We start from the raw sequence: 24,007 nt of genomic DNA, 5'->3' as shown, positions 1-24,007 counted from the left end.
TCTCCGAGGCTGGACTTTGCTTTAAACCAGTTGTGCCACCAAACCCCTCCTGCTCACACCCCACCGGGACCGGGATGGTTCCAGGCAGGGACTGGGAGAACATCAGCAGGGAGCATCCTGCCCTCGGCACACCCTCACCTGTCCTTGAAGGTCTTGGTGAGCTGCGTGTGGCACCTCTTGACGAGCTCGGTGCCACTGCTGGTGCCGGCAGCCCACTTGTATTTGTGCCATATGTCACTGCTGGTGTTGTCCAGGCGGCCGCAGCCCTCGGGCTGTAGGTTGGGGCTGGCGAGCAGGGTCAGGTTGCCAAAGCTGTCCTTCTTGAGGTGCACCGAAATGACTCCTGCAGGGAAGGAGGCAAAGCAAACCAGAACGGGGTTAACCCCTGTGATACCATGGGTGCTATGAGTCCTCCTGGGCTCAGCTGCTGCCTCGTACTTAGGTGGCCTCATGCTGAGCCCAGGCTGATTTGAGACCCAATAAACACCATTAGTCTGAGGCTCTGCAAAACGGCCATGGGCTTTTCTAATATTCCCTCCCCTCCTTCTGTGAAACCTGCCTGCTCTGAACACCGTATTCCTTCATTCTCCGCTCCTTCAGGCTCCATTATGCAGCAGCTGACCCAGCACAGACCCCCTGCCTTGGACCAAGAGCTCCTGCCTTATTTATGACGAGGGATTTAGGTTGCACCTTTGAGCACAGGGCAAGGTTGGAAATGCTTTGCATTAGTAGAAAGCAAAGGGAGAGTTGGGGAACAGGAATTTTACAAAGACAACCAGCATGCCAACTGCTTCATTTAATGGCAGAGCCCACAGGAACAAGGGCAGAGGCATGCACGTGGGCTGGCAAAGCTGCAAATGTAGGCGATGCCCATATATTGTCATGGATGCGTCCTTCCCCCAGCACCAAAGACCAGGATGATGGCAGGGACTGGATCCACACGTGGAAGAACAAGACTGGTGATTATTAATTTCCACTCTCTGTGCTCAAAAACACCATTGTGTATTTTAGCCATGCAGTTTTCCCTGACTCTAATGAGGATCACAGGGCACAAATGCCACTCAGCCCATCACATATTTAGCCCATCTCAGCCCATCCCTGGCATCAGGAGCGCTGCCTCCGCGTGTCAAATGACAGCACAGGAATGGCCGTGCCTGGCGCAGCAGACGGCTCTGACCTTTCTGGGAAAGGCTGATAACAGCAGTCCTTTGCTCAGGGCAGCGCTGCTCCCGCAGCCTCTGTCAGGGCTGTCTGAGCCTCTCAAGGCAGCGCAGGCACTTTTAGAGCATCGCCCTTTCGCTCTCGGAGGGGATGCAGCCACGTGAATCATCCCGCCCCAATGCTTTCAGGTGTGGCTGCAGCAAGGCAGATCCAAACAGGATGGTCAGGGATGTTGGACCAACAGAACTCAGCTCTGGAAGGAGGCCCTGTTTGCAGCACATGGAGCTGGGTTGGGTCCAGCTGTCCCCAGGGTATCCTCGTGCAGTCTGTTAGTCATGGAAATGCGTCTCTGCAGCGTACAAACAAGGCAGCTCTCTTTGCCTGAGCCAATTTGCCAAAGCAAATAAATACACAAACTGCCTTCTCTCCATTTGAAGCGAGATTACAGTGAGCAAACACAGATGGGAGGATTTGCAGGGCCATGGCTGCTGAGTTTTGCTGACCGAGGGAAGATTCCCTTCCATGAGATTTGGGGCGCCCATTCCTTCCCTGGTCCCACACCTCACAGACCTGCAGGTCCCTCTGCCCCGCAGCCCACAGCCATTCCTTCCCCTCACTGTAAAAATCAGCATCACTCCAACTGGCACGCCATAGAGGTTGGGTCAGATCCATTTGCCTTGAGCTGAAATGAGTGAGGAATACATGCAGGCTGCTCTGCCCCTGAGCTATAGGGCTGGAAAGCTTAATTAGGGGGTGAGTAATATTTTCAGCTCTCTTGGTCCTTTGCTCGCAGTTATCACAAGTTCAGGAGCTGTGCTCCCAACTCCCAGCATCACCCACATGATCTCTAACAACATCCCACTTGTAGGAATCCATATTACAGATTTCCAAGAGCAAGCAGAAGTCCTGCCTGCTCCGACGTTGCTTTGGGATTTCAGGGGAGGTGGACATGAAGAAAAGAAATGTATTTTTTGCCTGAATAAAAGCGAACGGAGTCCTCAATTCCAAACGCAGCACTGTGCACTACAGCAGTGGGTAACCTTAAAATCCGCCCCAGTTCCATGCCTGCAAATCAACAGAACTGTGCTCATTTACACAGTGCTGACAGTCTGGCCCTAAAAGCATTTATATAGCATGAAACGATGAGTTCTTAAATACCTCACATTAACATGAAAATTAATGGGGATATTTTCAAAGGCAAGGGAACGTGATCATCTCCTTCCACCTGAGAACTGCTTTTGTAAACCCACATCTCTGCCTTAAAATGACCTTTGTTTCCCCATGTGCTTCTTTTTGGGGTGAGCAGTTTTGCATATGAACACTCATCATTTTCTCTTCTGTTGCAAGGAGAAAACACCTATCTGGGAGCAAAGATGTCCGTAGGTCCTTGGCTTGCATTGTCACTCACAGTGCAATCCCATTGGGTTGGAAGGGGTCAAAGGCACCCTTGCTTTTTAAGCATTCACCCAGGTGTGAGGTTTGAATGGTGACATTTGATCAACGCCGTGCGTCACATCAGCATCACACAATGAGCCCTGAGCAATCCCCCAGCCTAAGAATAGAGGTGAGGAGTGTGGATGCCTATGGGTGGGGGTGGAGACCTCGGGGTTGTTCCCACTGATGCTCATCACCCCCATGGGAAAATGTTGGCCCTTGGCAAACGTTCCACCTCTTTAATGTGCTGGGTGTTTGGGGCTGGGGCAGCTGGAAGCAGGGAATAAAGTGTGTCTCCCTGATGCCAAATTGAAGGAGAATTGCTGTTAAATTACCCCTATTGTGCTGGGACTTGCACTAGAAAGAAGAGAGGATAAAAAGGTATTAATAACCCCTGAATTGATAAGCTGGGAGTGCTTAATGTCTTTATAACAGGAACGGAGCAGGGCTCAGCTCTCTGGCACTGAACCCCGGCACCTGCTAAAGGAAATCGCTCCGAGGAAGCCTGGTTTTTTCTTTCTTAAGCATCTTTTTAATATTGCCCCATAAATCTAGAGAGGCCCCTGACTTTGTGGGGAAGGGAGAGATTGGATGGGAGACCTCAGCCAAACTCGAAGCTCCTTTTTGTACCGCTGAAGGACCAAGAGATATTTTAAGCTTTTATGTGACAGCTGAGCTTCTTGACTGTCAACAAACCCAGGGTCAGGAGCAGCAATACGGAGGGAGGAAGGAAGGGGGGCATCTTAAAAGAAAAAGAATTAGGAGGAATGCGCTTGGACCATCTTGCACATCAAGCGCTGCATTTCAACAGCTAAATCTGAGACACATGGACTTGAGTTTTGTCTCTGCTTTTCCGGGATCAGTGCCTCCAGGAGCACCACGAGCAGCGCCTGGTGGAGCAGCCGTCAAAGAGATGCTCCGTCCCCCCGGGCTATTTTTGCCTCGGTATGTCATGCTGGCTCTGAGGAGCGTCTCTACCCGGCTCACGCTGGTGCCAGCCCTGCCCCTTCCCTTGCTCTCCTCCTTTCTGATGCAAACCTTCACCTCCTCTAACACCGAAGGCCACGGGGCAAAGGCACCCCTGAGCCCCGCTCCTGCTGCCGGCCCTTCCTTCTCACACTGCGATTTCAGAGCAGCTCTGCTCTGTACTGTGTGGTCCCAAGTGCACGGGCAGCTCCTGAGCTGGAACCTGCAGCATCTCCTTAGCAAAAGGTCAGCACAGTGCTTCCTAATTGGGGTTAATGAAACGTTAACGGCATGGAAAAAGAGGTCTATTTGAGGACTAGCACCCACAAAGGAATGAAAGGTATCCTGCACACGCAGCCTGCTTTGACTCGCCGTTACAGAAATAGGCAGCACGTCTGCCTGGCTGCAGCCCTTGGAGTTGGCATGGCAGCACGGGGCAGTTTGGCGTTGGCCACGCTCTGTGTCACTGCTTTTCAGCCTTCCCACACCCGTGGCATCATCCAGCAGGTCCCCAAAGCAAGCCATGGGGGAGGAGGCAGCCACTGCGCACCCAGCCAGCAGCCTCGCCAAGCACAACCTGCTCTGCACAACACGAGGGGCTCCCAGCTCAGACCCAGCCCAACCAAGCTGTTCCCCCGTGCCATCCCAGCCATACCTTTGTACTGAGGGGTGAACTGCCTCATGGCCAGGGGCAGCGACTCGTAGAAGCTCAGCTCCTGTGAGACCAGGGGTTTGCAGACCGTGTGCTCGTCGTACTTCATCATGCTCATGTGGCCGCCCACCTGGTGCACGAAGGGCTCCAGGAGCACTGCCCTCCTGCCCTCGCTCTGCCCCACCATGCTGCTCGGCGAAGGCTGTGGGTCAGCAGCGTGGGGACGTCGCAGTGTGGGTCATTTCGTGCCCATGCAGCTCCTCGACGTGGTGTCTGCAAGCAGAGGATATGGGAGAGCGTGAAGGCGGGGGTGGGGGATGTACCACTGCAAAGCCACCGCCTGCAGTGGGCTGGGAGCAACCTGGCCTCGTGTACAGCACGGTGCTGGCGGGGAGCCCTGGTGTGACATGTCCCCAAAAGCCCTGATTTAGACCCGTTGGGGGCAAAGGAAACAGAAGGGGATGACTGAGAAGAGCTATCAAATTAACGCGGCAGCCTTGTGAAACCAGCGTTCCTTGGCCCAGCAATGCTGGGATATTAATATGCTGTATTAATAACTGCCCTGCTGTGAAACAGCCTCAGTTTGCCCGATGAGACAGTGCTAATGATGGTCTTAGCCTTTCCCCAAGCCAGAACATTCCCTGTGAATGAGGTTTCTTAATAAAGCCTCTGCAAAACCCCCATCCTTGCACAGCTCCCCACCTCCCTACGCTACCAGGGGCGTCAGCAACATTCTCTACACCTCTGAGAGCACCATCAGGAGGGGATGTTCCCAACCGGTTAACACCGTGGCACTGGAAATGCTTCCTGCACAAGCATGGTGTGAGGATGCATCACAGCAGCACCCACAGCTCCCACCTGAGCACATGGATTTGGGTCTCCATTCCATCCCCAGGGAAGAATCCTCCCATGGCTGTGGCAGGAGAAAGGAGCTGGTATAAGGGGGGGAGCAGTAAGGTGGGAAAGGCACAGATGCAGAGCAGCAGCACCTCAGCTTTGCTCTGTACCCAGCAAACACTCTCCCCTCTTTGCTTTACTCTTTGCAAGGGGCTGTGGATGCTCTTGCTCTGCAGAGGGCTCCTGTAGCCACTGAGACAGACAGAAAGATGGCAAAGCTAACATTTGTGAGGGTTCCATGCCACCATTGTTCTAAAATCAGAATAAGACATTCCAGACCCCAAAATGTAACTGATGGGGAAAAAAAAAGACCGTGCATTATCCTTCCTTTGAGGGCAGCTCTGCTTTCCTGCAGCCCTCCCAAGGCAGAGTGCTGACATGGGAGGCTTTCCCCATACTCCTCCAGCCTGGGGAGCTTGGCATCCTATTTGTTCTTGAAGGAACCCAGTGCAGTAAATGTGACACCTCTAAGGTTTGTTTCCACGCACCAAAGCTCACAGGACTGTCCGTGAGCACCACCACCTTCCACAGCCAAGTTCAGTAGCCAACAGACAGCAAAGGTTCTGCACCTGGAGGAGTCGGATGCAGTGGGCTGGTGGCACAAGGGGAGAAGGAACGCTCCTCCCCGCACAGCTCACTCCTTCAACATCCCCCAAGGTGGTTTTTCCCCCTCTCTTCTCTATTCTTTCATCACTGCACATCTCAGAGAGGAATCTCTGCTCTACAATTAGCAGCACCAGCTCAGGGGACAAAGCCGACCCGCTCAGATGAATGCTTTGCAGCCCAGGAAGAAAGCAGCACTTCATAGACTTTCTAGAAGTAAATAAAAGCATTTAGCATTGCGTTCAGTTGAAGCAGCTTTTAAAGAGGATTTCTCCCTTCAAAGATGAAGGTTTGCTGGATTTTGTATTGTTGTTGTTGAGAAAAGCAGAAAGCAAAGCAGCTCACTCCACACAGACTTCGAGCTCCTCTGAAATGGGACACTGGGAGTAGCTCTCATCTGACAGCTCGAGTGGTCGTGAATGCCAACAGATATCCACGGCACTAAAAATATACTGAATTGCTGATTAATCTGTGTCCCTGACAATAAAACCCCAAACCCTGGGTAATTTTGTCCTCCAGCAAAAGCGAGACAGCCGCGCAAGCGCTGTGGGTGGAGATGGGTCTGAATACTGGGGGGGTCTGCAGTGCTCACTGGGCAGAGCTCCTGGGGACACAGCCTGCCAGGCTCCGTTTGGGGCCCAGCATCAGAAGGCGCAGTGCAACGAGCTCTATTTACAGCACAGCCTTAATGCAGCCCGATGGAACCAAGCAGATGGCGTTCTCCAAGCGCCCACCCCATCCCACCCCACTCACACTGGGGTGAAGCACAGCCTGGTCCTGGGAGCAGTTCTGCCCGAGGGTCCCATTGCCAGGAAGGCTTTGGAATATTAAAAAAGAAGAAGAAAATCACCACGAAAACAAGTGCCCGTCAGCACAGCCCCAGCTCAGTGCCAGCACTCCGGGGCACCTCGAGGCGCTGTGCTGCGCAGTCAGGCTCTGTGCACTGCATGGTGCTGCTGGGTTGGGTTGATGGTTTTTATTTTATTTTATTTTATTTTGCTTTAATTAAAAGGCAAGAAATGAACTTGGCTGTTAATTTGTGGAGATCCTCATGCCTGCAGCTCTCATGTTGACTGGGATTCCTGGCCAGCTCCCACACCCAACACCAGCACAGCCTGCAGGAGCGCTTTGCGAAGCCCAATTACCCCATTTCTGTCCAGTTTTTGGCCTTGTGCCTCCAAGCACCTCAAAGCATTGGCCACAAGGAACATCCGAGTGCTCCCAGCTCTGTGTGCTCCCGAACGGGGCTCACACCAATGGGCCCCTCAACCACAGCCAAAGTCAGCACTGTGCCGGCAGCAAAATGTTCGGCTCTCGCAACGAAACCCTGCTCTAAGCACCCCATAAATCCTGATGTGCAGAAACCCTGAGCTCTTTTATCTTGTATTTCCTTCCTTGAAAGAAAATGACGTTCATAAACTTTACAGCCAGTCCCTGTGTCCCTCATGAATAAGATGCAAAGATGCAGTTTGCTGCACCAAAGGATTTATTTGGCGGCTCTGCCAAGCGCAGGGTCATGGGTAGGGGGGAGGAGAGCAGAATTATCCTGGATGGAATGGCTGCAAAAGCGTCCAACCCCATGCTGGGATCTGAGCATGGAGATGCACAGTACCCATGGTCTGCAGCACCCAATGTACCCACAAATGGGCAGTGGGATGGGGACGTCACCTCCCCATATCCGCACGGCTCTGGGATGCACGCACTGAGCTGCTCCTGAGCCCTGAAAATAATCAGCTTTTCCACCACCACTATCAGTTGTTTCCAAGAAACAATTCTGCACCGATCAATTGCTTGGGCACAGATCAGAGCAACGTAAGCACCCAAACTCTATCCTCGCTCTGGGCTCTGACCTGCCTGTGCCCCCCTGACCTTCCAGCCATTAATTCTGGGATCTGTGCACAGAGACCTGGCTCAGAACCTCCCTCCACTCCCCCATGTTCCTTAGCCCCACAATACTGTTGAGCCCACTCCAGCACAGCCCTGTCCAGCCTCAGCCTTGCACTCAACCCCCTTCTGCCCCCCACCAACCCGCCCTGTGCTTTCCAGCAATGCCATAAAGCCTTTGGAGAACTCAAAGCCAACCTTAAACCCTAACTCAACCCTATAGCTAACCCAATGCAAAGCAATGCAATGCAGCCAAACCCAAAGCCACGATTCTCACTTTGCACACACCCCGGCTCGCTGCCGTCCCCTCGCTCCCATCCCTTCCCACAAGCCATGGCCATGCTTCGAGCACCTCTAACACCACTCCTGGTGCCTCCAAGTGTTCAGCCATCCCCTGTCCCCATCCCTCACCTGCTGATCCAGCCGCTGGCTCTGGGAGCTCAGTGCTGCTCAGTGTCGCTCGAGGATGGGAAATGAAGGAGCGGGGGGAGCCTGCAGACATTTGGGCCATCAGCTGACACTGCAACATTTCTGGCAGCACTCCGGTATGTCCAGCTGACAGCTGAGGTTGGGAGGGGGAGAAAACAGCCCCTGGTGTTAAAGGAAAACAAAGTCGTGGGGTGAGGTTCGGGCTGAGGGAGTCACGTGTGGGGCTGTGCAAAGCATGGCCACACTGCCTCCGTTGTGCAATGTCTCCAGAGGGAAATAACTGCAGCTTTATTCTGGTGCATGCAAAGAAGTGATGGTGGTGTAGGGAGCAGGCTGGAGCCTGCTGTGCAGCTGGGATGGGGACAGGTGCAAACCAACCCTGCAGCTGCTTGCTGTGGGAAATGGCTTGGGATGATGCAGGGAAAGATGGGGCGAAGGAGCTGTGAGCTCAGGGAAGAGGCAGCAGAATGAGCGGGGATGCTGAGGATCAAATGAGTCGATGAGCTAATGGGGCTGAGAATGGAAGAGGTATTTTTGGGAAGGGGTGAGCCGTGCTGTGCCCAATGCAATGCAGCAGCTGAGGGAATCAGGGCACAGCGCCCGGCCCCACCAGCAGCTTCATGCAGGAAACCAAGACAGGGAGCAGAGTGGAAAAGTCCCAGAGCATTTCCTGCCAGCGCTGTGGGGACAGCGTGTGCCCCACGCTGGGCACCTGCCAGGACCCAAACAGCCCTGCAGGAACCTCGCATGCTGCAGCCAACCTGGCACATCCCGATGAGACCCACTGCTATTTTGGGGTACATGCAGTCTGGGCACCCCATGCTCACCCCATGAGTCCCAGTTCAAGGGCAGCAACAAATCAGTGCCTGCAATAGGGATGGCACTGGGAAGGGTGGGAAGGAACTCTGCTGCTGAGGAACCAATCAGTGGATGCAGTAATTGCCGCTAATTGGAGGGGAGCAGACAGGGCCGAGCCCAACTTCGCCCTGGGAGCCCTGCACAGTGCTGGCACACACACCTCCCCTGTGCAGAGCCTGCCCTGCTGGATGCCATATGTATTTTTAATGGTTATATTAATTGCAGTAATCTCATTTTGATGTCAGGAGCACTGCAGCGGTTGCTCCATTCAAACCAGCACAACTCGAGGCTGCTGCATCCCAGGAGGTGCCCCCACCACAGCTGCAGAGGCAATTACTCAGCCCCTTGTACAACACAGAGCACTCTAAGGGGAGGGTAAGCCCACCTCATATTAAAACTATGCTAATTAGGAACTAATTACAGGCACACAAGGATATTATTACCCCGGCCAGCTTGAAAGCTGCAGCCTCCATCAGATGGAGATGCGACCCCATCCATCAGATGGATATGTGACCCCAAGAGCAAATGCCCCCCCTCTCAGACTGGGATGCCACTATCAGCTGAGCCTCATGCATTCCAGGCTTAACGTAGGAGTGGGTTCCTTAGTAATGTCCACACTGCAGAAGGACCTCGGCCCAATGTGACCTGGCCACCCGCTGAGTGTTTTTCTGTGTTGCTTCAGCGTGGACACTTGGAACTGTTTTGGAGCAGCGACGTAAACAGCACGAGCCCAGCCTTAAAGGAGTGCTGTGAAGAAATGCAGGGCAGGTGCTCTTCTCCATCAGAGGGGAGGTCACAGAGACCGGGGGCTCTGCCCACAGGAGCCAGGGAACACAGGGGCAGCAGAGGTGCAGAGCCCACACCCCCCTGGTTCCAGCCCAAGCACAAGGGCTGTTCTTGAGAAGTTGAACAAAATCACATTGGAGATTCCAGCACAAGCCCTGGGAGAGATTGCCTGAGATGGGGGCAGTGCTGGAGGGAGGCACCCTGGGGCAGAGCTGTCCGTGCTTCTGCTTCTCCAGTTCACGCTGATCTTTCCAGGAGAACTGGCACAGCGCCCCGACTCCGCGTCCCATAAATAAGGCTCAGCATCAGCTGTCATGTCAGCAGGAGACAAAACATTTAATGTGAAAGGCTTTAAATGGAAGCAGGAAATGAAAAGATAAAGGGCAAATTTTATTTTAGATTCCTTGTTGGTACATATTTTCCTTCCTGACAGTGAGGGGATGCGATGGCTTTATCAGCCCACTGCTCGAGAGCCTATTTATAGAACCCTCGTGCTTTGCGGGAAAGTGGGAACAAATGCAGGTTGTAAGCAGAGCAGGGAAGGAATGAACCCACTGTCCCCTCTTTTCTGAGTGGATTGGGAGTCTGGAAAAATTGCTGGTGCCATAGAAACTATCAGCACAGGCTGCAGGGAGCGAGCAGGAACATGGCAGCAAGAGCAGCATGAAACCACCTTCCTTGCTGCCAATGGACATGAGTGGGGTGCCACAGCAAACGTCCCCCAGCACGTGCCATCACACCAAACAGAAGATTCTTTCCTAACCTCAAATACGTTCTGGTTGTAACTAAGCAACCCGCGTCGGGTGAAAGCACCAAGGAGGAAGGCAGGTAATGAGGAGAGATGGAGCCTCACACTCCTTTAGTTCCATACCTTAGCAACAGCTCAGTACCAGCAAGGAGGGAGGACAAGCACGGCTGCCGCAGAGCCAGCACCTCTCACTGATGGGAAACTGCCCCTCTGTAATCCAGACCTACACAGTGAGATTAATTAACATTTCTTCCACCCAACAGCAGTGAGTCAGCCCTGCCCGTTACACAATGATGATTCAGAGCTCTGTCGCTGTCTCACGAGCAGACTTTGAAGAAGTGAAGGCTCACGGCGCACGTATTGTGAGTCAGTGACACTCAGGTGAGAGAGGAATCGAAAGCAGAGCCCAAGGACAACTCCCAAGGACTTGCCAAGATTTGTCCACGTGTGCTCTACTCATCAGGCAACCTTGGAAACCTTGGGTATTTGGTAAATTATCTGAAGTGACTTCTAGCCTTCATCCTCGATATCAAAATCCTCCCTTTCATAGCACTGTGATGGCTTTGCTTGAAGAGCCTTAACCCTTGGGACACCAGGAGGGAAATGCTGTGCCCAGGGACAGGCAGCAGCCCGGGGCTGAGGGCAGGAAGGGATGTGTGCCCACCCCCAAGTACCCCATCTCTCCTGTACTGACACCTGCTACTTCACATCACATCCCAGTAAAGGACCTCAGGATCCTCAGGAGCACAGCCCGAGGATGCAGCAGTGCTCAGGATCTGCAGCAACTTGGAGAACCAAGACTTCATGCAGAAGCTGCTGATGTTGGACACCCAATGCATGAGATCTGCCCGCAAAAAACATGGGAAACTCATGATGCTCGAGGCTCCCCCAGTTACCACAGCATTACTGCTCTGTGCCATCGCCCATTTTGAACAGACACTTCACGAAGGACCACAGGAATACCCATCAACCCACTAAGCTAATAATTACAGCACCTCCATCCTCGAAGCTGTCAATCTCTTCAAAGTGCAGCTAAACAAGACAACTGCCTTCCACGCACTCCTTAATGCCACCTATTCCCCGAACACAGATTGAATTTGCAACTCAACACTTGAGCCTGCTGGCTATTGAGGTCACCGAGCGTCACAAGGATCCATGCTGTCTCATTAGGCTGTCATGCAGTCCCATGCCATTTTCAGGGTTATACTTACAACCCACCATCTCCCTGGAGCAGGATCTATTCGATCTGCGTGAGCAAAAGCAATTGGAGCAGCCTGTAACTCTTCAACAGAAATAAAAGGTAACAAATCATTCGTAATAAATTTATTTTATATATTGGTTTACAGAGCTAAACTGAACGGATAATAAACAGCACCAAGCCAGTGAGATTTGTTCTACAAAACAAGTTTAATACAAAAAACATGACTGCAATGCTTAACTCCTCACTCTGTATTTGGATGGTTAAAAAAAAAACATAACTCAAAACCTGCAAACAGTTAAAAAAGGCTTAATTACATAGGCACTGGTGTTTGTAAAAGCTTCTGTAACAACAGTGGAGATCTCATCGCAATGTTTTAGAAGAATCAAGGCTGCCTTCAGCTGATTCCCTGTTTAGTGGCAAATGACTAGAAGGCCATTCCTGAGTCTCCTCTCTCGTTCAAACACCTTACACGTGCGACCAAAAGCAAAACATGGGGTAGGAGTTAACTCCCCACAGAACACCTCTCGTGTGACTCATAAGGCCTCCCTGTGTTGTGCTCCTGCAGAAAGCTGCTCTCCCCACTCACCCTGGCTGATGAGCAGCACCAGGTATGCCAGGAGCCTCTGCCACCCTTCTGCAGCAGGAGGCATAGGTGGAACACCCCACCAAAACATCCTTTGGGGGGGAGGGAGGGAAGAGATGCAGACTTCATCCTGGGATGTGGGCGGGGAGCCCACCTTGTGGGTGGCATCGCCAACTGCAAACCTTGCAGGAGGGCTCTGGCTGCCATCCTAAGCCCAGCTGCCCAGCAGAGCCTGGAGGGGAAGCTCTCCGTGCAGCCAGCATCAGAGCTGAATGCAAAAATCCACATTCTACTCATGAAGCTACTAAACCCACCAGTTACACACACTGCCACTGGCTTCTCTCTGCAGGTTTCGTTAGCTTAGGCCAGAAATGAATTTGGTCCTCGCTGTCCCAGCAGTGTCCTGGTCAGCGGTTTGATGACACAGGGAAGAACAGATTAACAGTATTTTTGCCCAGTCTAAGCTGCCACACTCTGGAGATATTTTCTTTGAAGAAAACAAAACAACACCCCCAAAAACAACAACAGTCCTATGCAGGACATAAAAACAAACTTAACTAACTAGATGACTGTAGATACAAAATACAATGCCTGCAGCACGAACAGAGGACGGATTGCTGCTCCTTCTACCTGTAGTGAGGCTGCAGGAACATGGATTTGGCACCCCCTGACAATGCATGACCCCATGCATTGTACACCTCTGCTCTGACCCACAGCACACACATTGCAGCTGCCCAAGATAAACAAGTACATTCAGCCCCAATAGACATTCCAAAGCTGCTATTTAATAGCCCATGAAGCAACCCCTTCGGCTGTGGCCACAAGAAAGCGCTTTCTGAAGCTTCCTATATCCTTCACTTCCCACCCAAACTCCCCCCGCCCCCCAAGAAAACATAAAGCACAGAATTTGCAGACTTAAAAAGTGGAACAGGATCACAGATGTTTCCCTCCACACCCCCAACCCAGCCCAAACCACCAAGGCACGTCAGACTGCCCTCCCTCTATGACTACCTTCGCCTCATTTTATTTTTTTTCCTATTATTTTTTCCCTCATTTTTGAAGGGTGAAACAGACACAAATATTCTTCCTGTTGGGAAGCAGCAAGTGCTCTCATCGCTATCTTTGTACTGCTAAAAAACAAACGCTAACAAAACGCATCTCAACTGCCACCCTAAAGTTTCCATGGGAAATGTCAATCTCCTTTAAACACGTTCCATGCTGGATGTTGCCTCCAGTTGGCTTTTGCAGAATTGAGGTCAAATTTTAAGAACCATTGTCAGAGAGATCTCAGGTCCTTCAATATTTAAGTTCGCGGTGTTTTTAACGTGTTGCTTTAGGCTTGCTTGCCTACAGAAGCCAGATATCTGCTGGAAGGTTAACTTTGGTGTGATTCTAGCTTCCCACCAGCTCAAGCCCATCTTCTTTCTAAGCCAACATTATTGCTCTGACGTGTTTTTTTTTTGTTTGTTTGTTTGTATGTGAAGATTTTAAGAAAGAAGAGCAAACAGATACGTGCAATCCCCAACCCAAGGAGGTTAGGACCGTGCCCTGCTCTTTCCCACCACCAGAGAAGGGACTGTTCCTTTGCAGAGGTCCTTTTCAACAGTTGTTCTGCTTCCGCTCCTCTTTAGTGTTCTGAATCTGAGACATAAGATGGCTGAGTCCATCTCCATACGAGCATATCCTCTCCTGCTACTCTGTGCGACTCTGTCTGAATCCGTGACTCATTTGAGGCCAGAAACTCCACAGCTCTGTTCCAGATCCGCTTCATTTTTTTCCTGCAAAAAACAGCAATGAAAATGAAAATATAATTATTTTTCTAAGTGCCTTCCTGCTTACAGTAATTGTAGCTGTTGATCAAGCCAGTGCCAGCTTCCCGTGCAGACAGTAAAGGAGATTAAACCAGAATTCAAGTTGAGAGGTGATTTCAAGCCCAGGACATGAAAGCACAAATCCTACCAGTGGGGAAGAGGAGACCCTCTGGCAGCACAAACAATTGATGACTGCCCTGAATTTCAAGCCCAATTCACATCGCAGAGGGATTCCATCAACAAACTGCCCCCACCTTCAAAGCATAGGGATCCCTCAGACAAGGGAGCACAAACTGAAGTTCCACTGAGTTTTGCACCAGTCTAGTAATTCTAGGTACTACATGCGGGTACCAAACAAAAACAGCTGAAATAACACCTGGTATTGTTATTGTGACTGACAAAGAGGGAGGATGTTTAAGACTTTGCAGCATGTGCAGTGTTCTGTGCTGTCTGGAGAACAAAGCAGCTGAGTCTAAGCAAAATGTTAAAAAAAACATTTTGCAAAGATGAAGCATCACAACCCAGGCTGCTCCTCCTGCCCCACCAACTGTGGAGTAACTTCTCAACTGTGCTTTCGTTCTGAAAAAGCATCAGAATCAGACAGCTCGCCCTAACTCCCATTCAGAACTGCCTCATCTGAACGGGAAACTTTGCAGGCAGACAGTGTACAAAATCACTTCAGAAGAGCTTCCCCAAAACCCCATTCAGCTCATGGGAACGTTTGTTCTGTGAGAAGTGCAGCACCTGCCTGGAGAACAAGGCACGATGGCTGAGAAACAGGATGGCATCCTACATAGATTAGACAAAGGAGGGGAAAAAAAAAAAAAAAAGAAAAAAAAAAAAAGATGCTCCAGGCCCAGGAAAAACAAAATCCAATTACTGTGTGATAGAACAATGACAATACACCAGTGTGACAGCAAAAAATATCAGCCCCAGGACTGCCACATTAATCTGCAGCAGGTTAATATATAGCCTGGGTTTTATCAACATCCTTTATGAAGTGAAAGGCCAGACGGACTCTTCTTGCTTCCCATCAATTGTCTGCTCGTGCTCTGTCATCCAGTAACTATGGTTTTGAGTTGAGTTGAGTCATGCCATGCTGACAACCCTCCTTAAAGAACAAAGCTCACCTGCTCTGAGGAGGGATGAGGCTGTCCCGAACGTGGAGAATGCCCACATAGGGGTAACGCTCCAAGTTCCGTTCCCATTCCTTATAGTGGTCCTGGACAACAGCTGGAGGGCAGAAGGGAAAAACAAGGAGAGATTTCAACACTGCAGAGAGGAGAAGAGTGTTAATTGGGTTTACAGAGATATTGGACTCTACCTATGATCTTCTTCACCATATCATACATGGCTTGCTCCTCTTCCTCCATCTTCCGCCAGCGATACCGAAGGAAGATTAGGATCCCCCACAGAGTTACCAGACCTAGAGGAATAAAAACAAACAGAATTCAATAGTGACATACATGTACTTCCTCAGTGCTAGCAGGTTTTTTTTGTTTTTAACAACACTCTGGAGGCAGCTTTCCTTCTCCCTGCTTCCCAGGCCTGCTTGGAACTGCATCCAAGCAGTACATTTTGTTCCTGCAGCAGAAGAGCACGTGTGCATGTGAGGAGAGGTGGTCAGAAGGCCTCATCACAGACTTCCTCCCCCCCCCCAAAACATCAGCATGACCACGGGGCTCTAATTCTCTAAATCCCAGAGCTATCTCTTTGCTAGAGGCCTCCCCTACAATAATCACTTAGGAAGACTGTCAAGCTTCACTGCTCTCCAGATAGCTACTTGATAAGGAGATAAAGCCCGGGGCTCCAGTGCCAGCCTAAAATTCAGGAGATCCAAAATGAAGGTTCAGCACTGACAAATGTCCCTGTTACGACATGAGCTAACTTTAACATCTCAGTTTCTACAATAAACATAACTATCCCCTTTCACCCTCACCTTGTCTGGCTAGATTATAAACTCCTCCAGCCAGCACTCATCTCTCGTTATCACCTCGCTCAGTAAGACCTCTGTCTCAGCTGGGGCATGACAGACTCTTCCCATAAAACCTATAATACTTGAAATGCTACAAGTCATTATAGGAGAGTCCAGAAGACTTTGTAGTTTAGTGCAAGAAAAGAAAGAATAAATGAATCTTTTAGGTAGGTTAACATACTTATTTTGCAGACCGCAGTAATGGGTACTTGAGGAATACTCAGGGAGCTAATCAGCTTGCTGATTTAAAGTAAGTGTTAAGCAGTCAGCACAAGAGCAGGTCTACAGGTCTCTTTCTGCTGCCAGAAAAAGGTTAATTAGAAATTAACTCGTTGGCAGATTTATTTCACCTCTGCTAGTAGTTTCATATGGCTGGAAAAATACGTGGGTGCACGCATGTTCATCTCTACAGCCAGCAAGGGGAGAAGTCAATTAGAAACACTGACAACTTACACCAGAAAAACAGGAACAGGTTCATGACAGCAGTGATCACTGCTCGACGGAAACGGCAGCTGAGCCCCATCTGAGGATGGGCCGATTCGAGACAGACCACCTCTTCCACTCTGGTAACGGGTTCGGAGAGGTCTTTGCCTTTCATCCTGATGGGAAGAGGCAGAAAATCTTCACTGAAGAATGCAAACACTCCAACTGCAGTCTTTAATCAAGAGAGGGAGAGGAAGCAGACTGCAGATGCAGTAACTCGTTCTATATGCCACATAGAAAATACACCAACATCTTTGCACCTCCTCTTTCCAGAACATTTTGGGACCGGCTGCTTAGCAAGGACTGGATATGGCTTTAGAAAAGGCAGCAGGGCTGGAACTCCCACTGGTAAACTGAAATCTCCCTCTGCAGACTCTTCGACAGTACCTCTCAGCGAGCAGAAGATTAAACTTCAAATTGGATTCCCACCTCCCAGCACAGAGAAATGGAAATGTTTACTGAGTCACTCATCAGCAATTGCAGAGAGAGCAGTTGAGGGAGACTGCAAATGTCCATAGAGGTTGTGCTGTTTTCCTCAGTACTGATGAGCACAAACAGTTTAGCTAGAAAAGTGACAACACATCCACTGTATCTGCAGTGAGAAATGGACACACCCTCAGAAAGCATTCACAGCAAAATCAATAACACATCCTCCTGCAAAATCACTTGTACACACCTGCTGTGCTAGCCGAGATGCTTTAACTCACTTCTTTCTACACAGATCTACACTGATGTGGTTTCCTTATTAGATCCTCTAAGCCAACAGGCATCAAGCAATCCTAGCGAGAGCCATCAGATTCAGTGCAATTAGACCAAAGGGGATTTCATTTTTTTAAGCTAATTCACGCCAGGTTTGCAATGAATGACTTATTAGACAACGACATTTTCTCAATTTATTAGCGCAGATCTCACCAAGTGCTGACAGCCTGTATTTAGTTCCTGGATTCTACAGCAGCAGCAGACACAGCTGTTTCCCACCCCTCATCTTATTGACAATCCACACTTCATACTTTAAACATGCAGCAGAATCACTGAGCACAGAGCTCATTTCCAGTTCTGCCTCTCAGATTGGCACCCAGAACGCCAATCTCACGTAGCATTTGCTGGAAATGCCACCCTCAGGTTGGTAAGCACACTGAACACTCATTCTGCACACCATGCAGACTTGGTGAAAGTAGATCCATTTGGCAAACAGCCCAAGAAACTGCTAATTATGATAATTAAAAGAGAATATATTACATTGCAAGGCTCCTGACACAAGCGCTGCTCCTGTACAAAAATACAGATTTGAAAACCCTGGACCCCAGCCCAAAAGCAAATCCAAACCTGCCAGTAAGAAAACAATGTCTTGTCCTGGGAATTTGCCACACACCAAGAATCAAAGTAGTAGGCACTGTCTGATCATTCAGCCACAGCAGCAGCTGCAGAATTCTTTTTAGAACAAGAAATCAAGCAGTAGCAATCCGCACAAACTATACCCATGAAGCTCTCGTATTACTACTGTTGCAGTTCGTTTAATCAGAGATACATTTTATTTATGCAGTATTATGCAACATTATACAATTTATGCAATATTAAAATGCAAACAAATGTTAGGCTTCAGAGTTAACATGGAGTGGAGGCAGCTGACACTTCCCAGAGGCAGACAATTATGTCTGTGGAAACTGCATAACAGCCTCTCATTAGATTATGGCCTGAACATTGTATTTTTCAGCTGAAGAAACCAGCACTTGTGCCATTCCACATGCACAGAAACAACTGGCAGCCAAGAAACCCAAGACAAAAAGCCTCACTGGTGACTGACCAAGCTGCTACGCAGTCACAGTCTGTTGGTTTTGACATCTACTGTGCATTCTGCTGGAAAGAGAACTGACACTAAAGAAAAGATACCATTCAACAGTGTTTTCCTCTCCTCCTCGCAGACTTACTTGCTCCAAGAGATCCCAGGGCACGTGGGTTGTTACCTACTGAAGAGAACACTCTGCTGACCTGTATAACCCAACCCCTTTGCTGAAAGGGTGCCCACACAATACCAAAGCTGTTTTTGCTAAGAGTACTGAATAAAAGAGTCATCTGGGGAACAGCCAATACATGGCAAGTTTAACAAGTGAACTGTCCTCCCAAGACACCAGAACCACCACTTCTAGGCCCTGCAGTCAGCACAACGTAACAGTGAACAGGCACAACATCAGACTTTTACTTCATCTGCAAAGCAGTGTGTTCATGAACACGATGTCCCCCACTGAAGGGTTGGGAAACACACTGAGAAGGAATGCCTGCAGTTGCCAATCTGTTTTAGGACCATACGTTTGATTTGGAAGCTCGCCTAGGAAGCACTGACAAAGCGAGTCTCTGATTATCTTCTGAAATCTAATGAAGCTTTTTGTGCACACCACACAGTTTGTCAAATTACACATCAGCCGACGCCGAGAAGGATCATTTTGGAACAGCAGGCTTCCACTTACCATATTCCTAAATCCTTGTTACTGTTCAGTATCCACTTCAGGGCAGCTTCAAACTTCTGTGGGGAACCACCAGTTATATTCTGTAAGAAGAATCCATTAGAATGTCAGTCTCCCATTCATTTAAAATACTGAATAATGTTATTTCATAACAGTTATGAGAGAACTTATTCTAAGCAGTCTGTTCCTAGGTTAATTCTTATCATAATTCTGCAAACCGGAGGGAGGAAAACTAAATCTGAAAGTCGGCCTGAACTGAAGTCTTCTGACTATGGTAGATGATGCATGAAGCACTCTGTAAAATAACACTCTCCCAGACTGTTAAGACTAACCACTAAATACAACATAATCTTACTGACAGTTTACCATGAAAGAAATGGAATGTTAGATCAAAGCAGTCTGTCTTCTGACACTTTGGGGCATAGAAAGATTTTTCTTCTGCCCAGGCCTCAATCCTGGGAAATTTCTAGTTTCACAAGACTGATGACCATGGCACAACAACAAACCATTAAGTTAGATTTACAGGGCTTGAATCAGAGATGTAGGGGAAGATTATTTTCAAACAAACTGCTGAGAACCAAAGGGGAAAACAGAGGTATGGGAAAGAATCAGAACAGGATGGGGAAGTAAAACAAAAGGCAAATTGCTTTAGTATCTATTATTTATTGCCTTGCAAGAGACTAAGCACTACGTTACAACAGTAGCTGCTCACAGCCTACTCACCACCACGTGGTCCCTTGCTTCACTAACCCAAATGCATTTGCTTTTTAGATTCTCAGGGTTTCCGCATTCAAAATTACCTGGTTAAAAAAAAAAGAAAAAGTCAAACAGAAATAATGTTTAGGAAAAAAAAACCCTTGACAGTTCAGAAATACACTCAACTGTCTAGAAATGCTATCCTTTAAATGCAGCTACAGCTCTGGGCAAAACGACTGCAAGGTGAGATTTATATGGTAGGCAGGTTAAGATTATGACTACTAATAAAGTGCTCAGCCACTGGATATAGGTTGGGAAAGGGCAAGAAAATCTCATGCTTCAGAGTGTGAGCTACTCAACAAAGAAAGAGGGAGGGAAAAATACTGTTCCACTTTCACAGAATCCATAACCACCTCTCTGACATAATGGCAGGCAGAGGGGCTTTCCACTATGCAACAGAGACTGCAGTGTTGAAGAGTGATCAACACAAGATGCTTCTTAGAAGCCTATATCCCAGCTCTACCCTCTGCCCAGGCAGAGCAATACTGGCCAGGAACTTGGGCTTCTAAATCATCTTTCACAAAGCTGACTACACAAAATGTGCTGAGAGACCATGCAAAATTGGTACTGAAGCTTTAGAAATACTGTGAAACTCAAGAATCCAAAGGATTCAAAAGTGTTGAGGTCTGAAACCTAGAAAATGGAACTTAGGCACTTTTATGATTAACATTATTATGCATCTTGCAGAAAGAAAAGTTCTCACTTGTCTGCTGAACTGCTGCTAGAGCAGCTTTCTCTGTCAAAAAACACTTGTTATGGATCGGACTGGCACACATGTAGTGCAGAGTGTCCAACTCCTGTACTGGGTTGGCTCCTTAGCTAAGTAAGCCTGCCTTGCTCAGCACAGAAAACTTAAAAGAAATCCCATAATCCGCTGTCACGTTTCAGCAGGGAGATGACAATTTCTTAAGTCACTCCGACTCCATTTGTAAGAACGCACTGGTTTATGCTTAACCGGCTCTGAGCATCTTGAAGACAATTTCAAGATGCTGTTACAAAAGAACCACAAAGCTGAAGATTTGCACCTCGAGTTCCCAATATATCAAGTGCAAAGAAGGACCACTCCACAAGAGCACGGTGATACGAGCGCATTAGCTAAGCACTACTGAGCTCAAAAATAAACACACCTTGTTCTGTTTTTCTGTTACCTGACTTTCTCAGAGCTCTATGAGTGGAACTGACTGTTCCATAAACCCCTCTCTTCAAATTAAAGTTAAAAATGTCCATATAGCTGAGTGAGTGTTTTACAATGACAGATGGAACTTACCAGCTTGTACAGACAAGTAGTTATACAACTCATGCAGCATGTTCATCACAACGTCCTTCTCTTTGGCTTTGCAGAACTGAAAGTCAGAAACAGGTAACACACATGAACAGACTGGCAGCTATGGGGCAGCAGTCAGACTAGCCAGAAACGTCACAACAAAATGCCAGCAGAGGGGTTTGAGCTCAGCTATGCATCACTAGTTCAAACTGAACACACCTGCAGCAAAGCTGCAACACAGCTACGGTTTCTGAGCTGGCACATCTTGTGAAAGTGCCACTGAGTCCCCCAGCTCACACTGCACCACCAGACATCCCCTCAGACAGGCTGCAGCCATCAGCTCTGTGCCCCAGGTGTCACAAGGAACCAGCCATAACTCCAAATCCAACATGAAATTTTCTTTTCCCAAGTAATGCACCATGATAAAACAAAACAAACAAACAAACAAAAAAAGCAGGACTATGCAAACACTTTACAATGGAGCTGAGGGAATGAAATCCTGCATTGCTAAAGCTGAACGCAGGTACAGCTTTTTCAGCAAATCCTTATCACTTCTGTTACAACTATTAAAGAAATTGATTCCCGTAACTGGGAATTTAAAGTTTTATCTTTTGGAGTCTTACACACAATCCTAACTTAATCGAGCTCATTAATTCCAACTCATCAAATCACAAAGATAAAACTAATAACTTCACAGTGATGTGATACTGGTGAAAGCTTCCCAGAATAATTTCTCTTCTATGAGAATCCCATCCACAATATTTAAAGATAAATAAATACATGCTTACATCATCTGTTCTTTTGTCACAATCCACAGGCAAGAGATTAACTATGGGAGAGAAAGAGAGTTAGCTGGCTGCAAAACAAGAGCTCTGATCAAGAAAATAACTTTTTTTTTTTTTAAAGTACTACTTTCAAGTCTGATTCTGCTGTTTTTAATCTTAGTCTACACGGTACCTTGCTACACAAACAGCACATTCAAAGCACTGCCTTGGAAGGCAGCACTGGAAGCAAAAGAAACAAAACTAGTTTTGTACCAGGCTGCAAATGATGAATTCTGTTCAGCTGGAAAGTAAAAATTGTGGCCCGCATGTTTTAAAAGCATAAGTAGATGGCAGGAGATGGAAATTTCCACTGATCTTTCTCAAGTATACCAGTGCTGCATGCCATAGTCACCTGGAATACCATGGCAATAACAAGAATTTAAATCAAGTCTCTGCAAGGCAAACACAGGGGATATACTTCAGCATGAACTGTTAGTTCCAAAGATTGTGGCCTCTGGTTTAACAGCTGCCTCCTGTCCCAACAATTTGATATGGGCTGGCCATATCAAAGGTCGTAGGTATACATCTCTGTGCAGTGTGCCCAAACTAAGAACCAGTACCTTCCAACCCAAACCTCTTCTTTCAGTTCCAAGTCCAGAAGTGGCATTATTTCCATCTGCTCTAGCTGGGATATCTGCTTTAAATGCAACACGTTGATGGGGAAGCCCTTTTCCATTTGCCAATGAGGCTTTGCCACATTTGATGCACAGAAGTACCAATTCAAACTCCGTACTTCTGCAGCCAGCACAGAGGCCATCAAAGGGCTGTGCTTTGCAGAGGCTAATGTTAAAGCACACGACAACTACACAGGTGTTATATTACACAACCAATAACCATAAAACACCTCCTTGGCCTGGCCTCCTTTTACGAGCAAAACCCAACAGGGTTTTGAAGAACTGAAGGCAAAAGTAAAAATAAAGAAGAGCACACACTTGTCTTATTTTCAGTGATGAATGAGACTTCCCAAAGGCAACGGGAGAGGGAAATAGAGATGTCAAGTGAGAGGATGATATATCTAATAGTGATGGAACTAATAAAGGGAAGTCAGAAAATAAAAGCAAATAAAGTTAAAAAAAAACACAATTAAGCTGGTACACGTACAGTTCTCCTCTGTCTGGTCAAGCCAGCCTGACCCAATCATCTTCACCATGAGGATACCCAGAAAAATCAGCAGTAGCACCAAGCTGGCGAGGAAAAGGAACTGAGAGAGGTAGAACTCGAGGCCTTTGCGCTTTCCTTCCACTTGCTGCCTGGGGGCTGACCGCAGGAGCTGAGTGCGGGGTGTCACCATTGCAGCAGATGCATCCCACTGGCTGCCTGAGCCCAGCCCTGTGCCACTCACAGCCCTCCATGGCAGCCGCCGGCTCAATCCCTCTCCCCAGCTGCTGGTTTTTGGCTCTCTGTCTGCCTCCCTTCGAACGCTGGATGCCAGGCTCTCCTCTCCCCTCTCGAATGGGTAACTCAACCCACTACGTCCTGCTGTGGTTCCCCAATGGGTGCTGGGTGCCACCTTGTTCTCCCGTCCCCACCAGCTGTTGGAGAAAAGCCCCTTCCTTTCTGTCTTCCTTTCCCCTACTGTCTCCCACTGTGCTGGGGAGTTCTGCCCTGCAGTCCGCCCTACTGACGTGTCCCAATGGCTCCTGGATGTCAGGCCCTTGCTTTCATCACTGGAAAAGGGCATGGAGCTGAGCCTTCCACTTTTGCCTGCAGACATACCCCAGGAGGACACAGAGCTCAGCCCTCCCACCCCATCCACGGACGTCCCTATCCCAGCCCTAGCACTGAGCCCCTCACCTCTATCTATAGACGTGTTCCACTGGGATGTGCTTGGCCCCCCAAACCCATCCAGGGATGCCCTCAGACCACCGCTAAGCCCTTCGCTCCCCTCTGCAGATGTGCTCCACTGAAAGGAGCTCGAGGCCCGAAAGCCATCATCCAGCGACGGGCCCATCCCAGCCCTTAGCCCCCCACTCCTCTCCAGGGATGAGCTCCACGAGGAGGTTGCGCTCAGCCCCCGGAGCCCATCCCGGGACGTCCCACCCTCGTTCCTACCGCCGAGCCCCCCGCTGCGCCCAGGTGGTGACCCTCGTGGGTCTCCCCAGGAGAGCCTGCCTCCCTCAGCGGCCTCCCAGCGGGACACGGGCGCTCGTCCTCTTTCCTCCTCCTCCTCGTCCTCCTCCATCCCCTCCTCCTCCACGTCCTCCTCATCCTCCTCCTCTCTGTCGCGGCC

The 24,007-nt window shown here is 49.1% G+C and overlaps 2 protein-coding genes and 1 long non-coding RNA gene across 4 annotated transcripts in view; 1 reads left to right on the top strand and 2 right to left on the bottom strand.

Annotated features, from left to right (window-relative positions):
• Positions 1 to 8,115, bottom strand: part of IP6K3 (inositol hexakisphosphate kinase 3) — a 12,647-nt gene extending 4,532 nt beyond the window's left edge. Inside the window, exons 1-3 of the mRNA XM_003214176.3 lie at positions 8,009 to 8,115; positions 4,217 to 4,486; positions 139 to 343 (exon numbers count right to left, since the gene is read on the bottom strand). Of these exons, the coding sequence (XP_003214224.1) occupies positions 139 to 343; positions 4,217 to 4,400 (389 nt within the window). The 5' untranslated portion in view covers positions 4,401 to 4,486; positions 8,009 to 8,115. The remainder of the gene's footprint in view (positions 1 to 138; positions 344 to 4,216; positions 4,487 to 8,008) is intronic.
• LOC109371081 lies at positions 8,057 to 11,891 on the top strand. 2 transcript variants are annotated; one of them, XR_002121756.2, is made up of 2 exons: positions 8,057 to 8,142; positions 10,682 to 11,891. It is a non-coding gene; the product is annotated as an uncharacterized LOC109371081 (long non-coding RNA). The 2 variants fall into 2 exon arrangements; XR_002121755.2 differs by lacking the exon at positions 8,057 to 8,142 and adding an exon at positions 9,815 to 10,498.
• LEMD2 (LEM domain nuclear envelope protein 2) lies at positions 11,727 to 23,983 on the bottom strand. The gene is made up of 9 exons (XM_010724332.3): positions 22,879 to 23,983; positions 21,742 to 21,782; positions 20,957 to 21,032; positions 19,657 to 19,733; positions 18,937 to 19,016; positions 16,442 to 16,587; positions 15,338 to 15,439; positions 15,144 to 15,246; positions 11,727 to 13,980 (listed from the first exon to the last, which is right to left on the bottom strand). Exons 1-9 carry the CDS (start codon positions 23,957 to 23,959, stop codon positions 13,830 to 13,832), a joined length of 1,857 nt encoding a protein of 618 aa, XP_010722634.1. The 5' UTR covers positions 23,960 to 23,983; the 3' UTR covers positions 11,727 to 13,829.
• Between the last annotated feature and the right edge of the window lie 24 nt (positions 23,984 to 24,007).

The sequence above is a fragment of the Meleagris gallopavo genome, chromosome 28, assembly GCF_000146605.3.
Source record: "Meleagris gallopavo isolate NT-WF06-2002-E0010 breed Aviagen turkey brand Nicholas breeding stock chromosome 28, Turkey_5.1, whole genome shotgun sequence".
NCBI lineage: Eukaryota > Metazoa > Chordata > Aves > Galliformes > Phasianidae > Meleagris > Meleagris gallopavo.
This window is presented reverse-complemented; position numbering and strand designations above follow the sequence as displayed.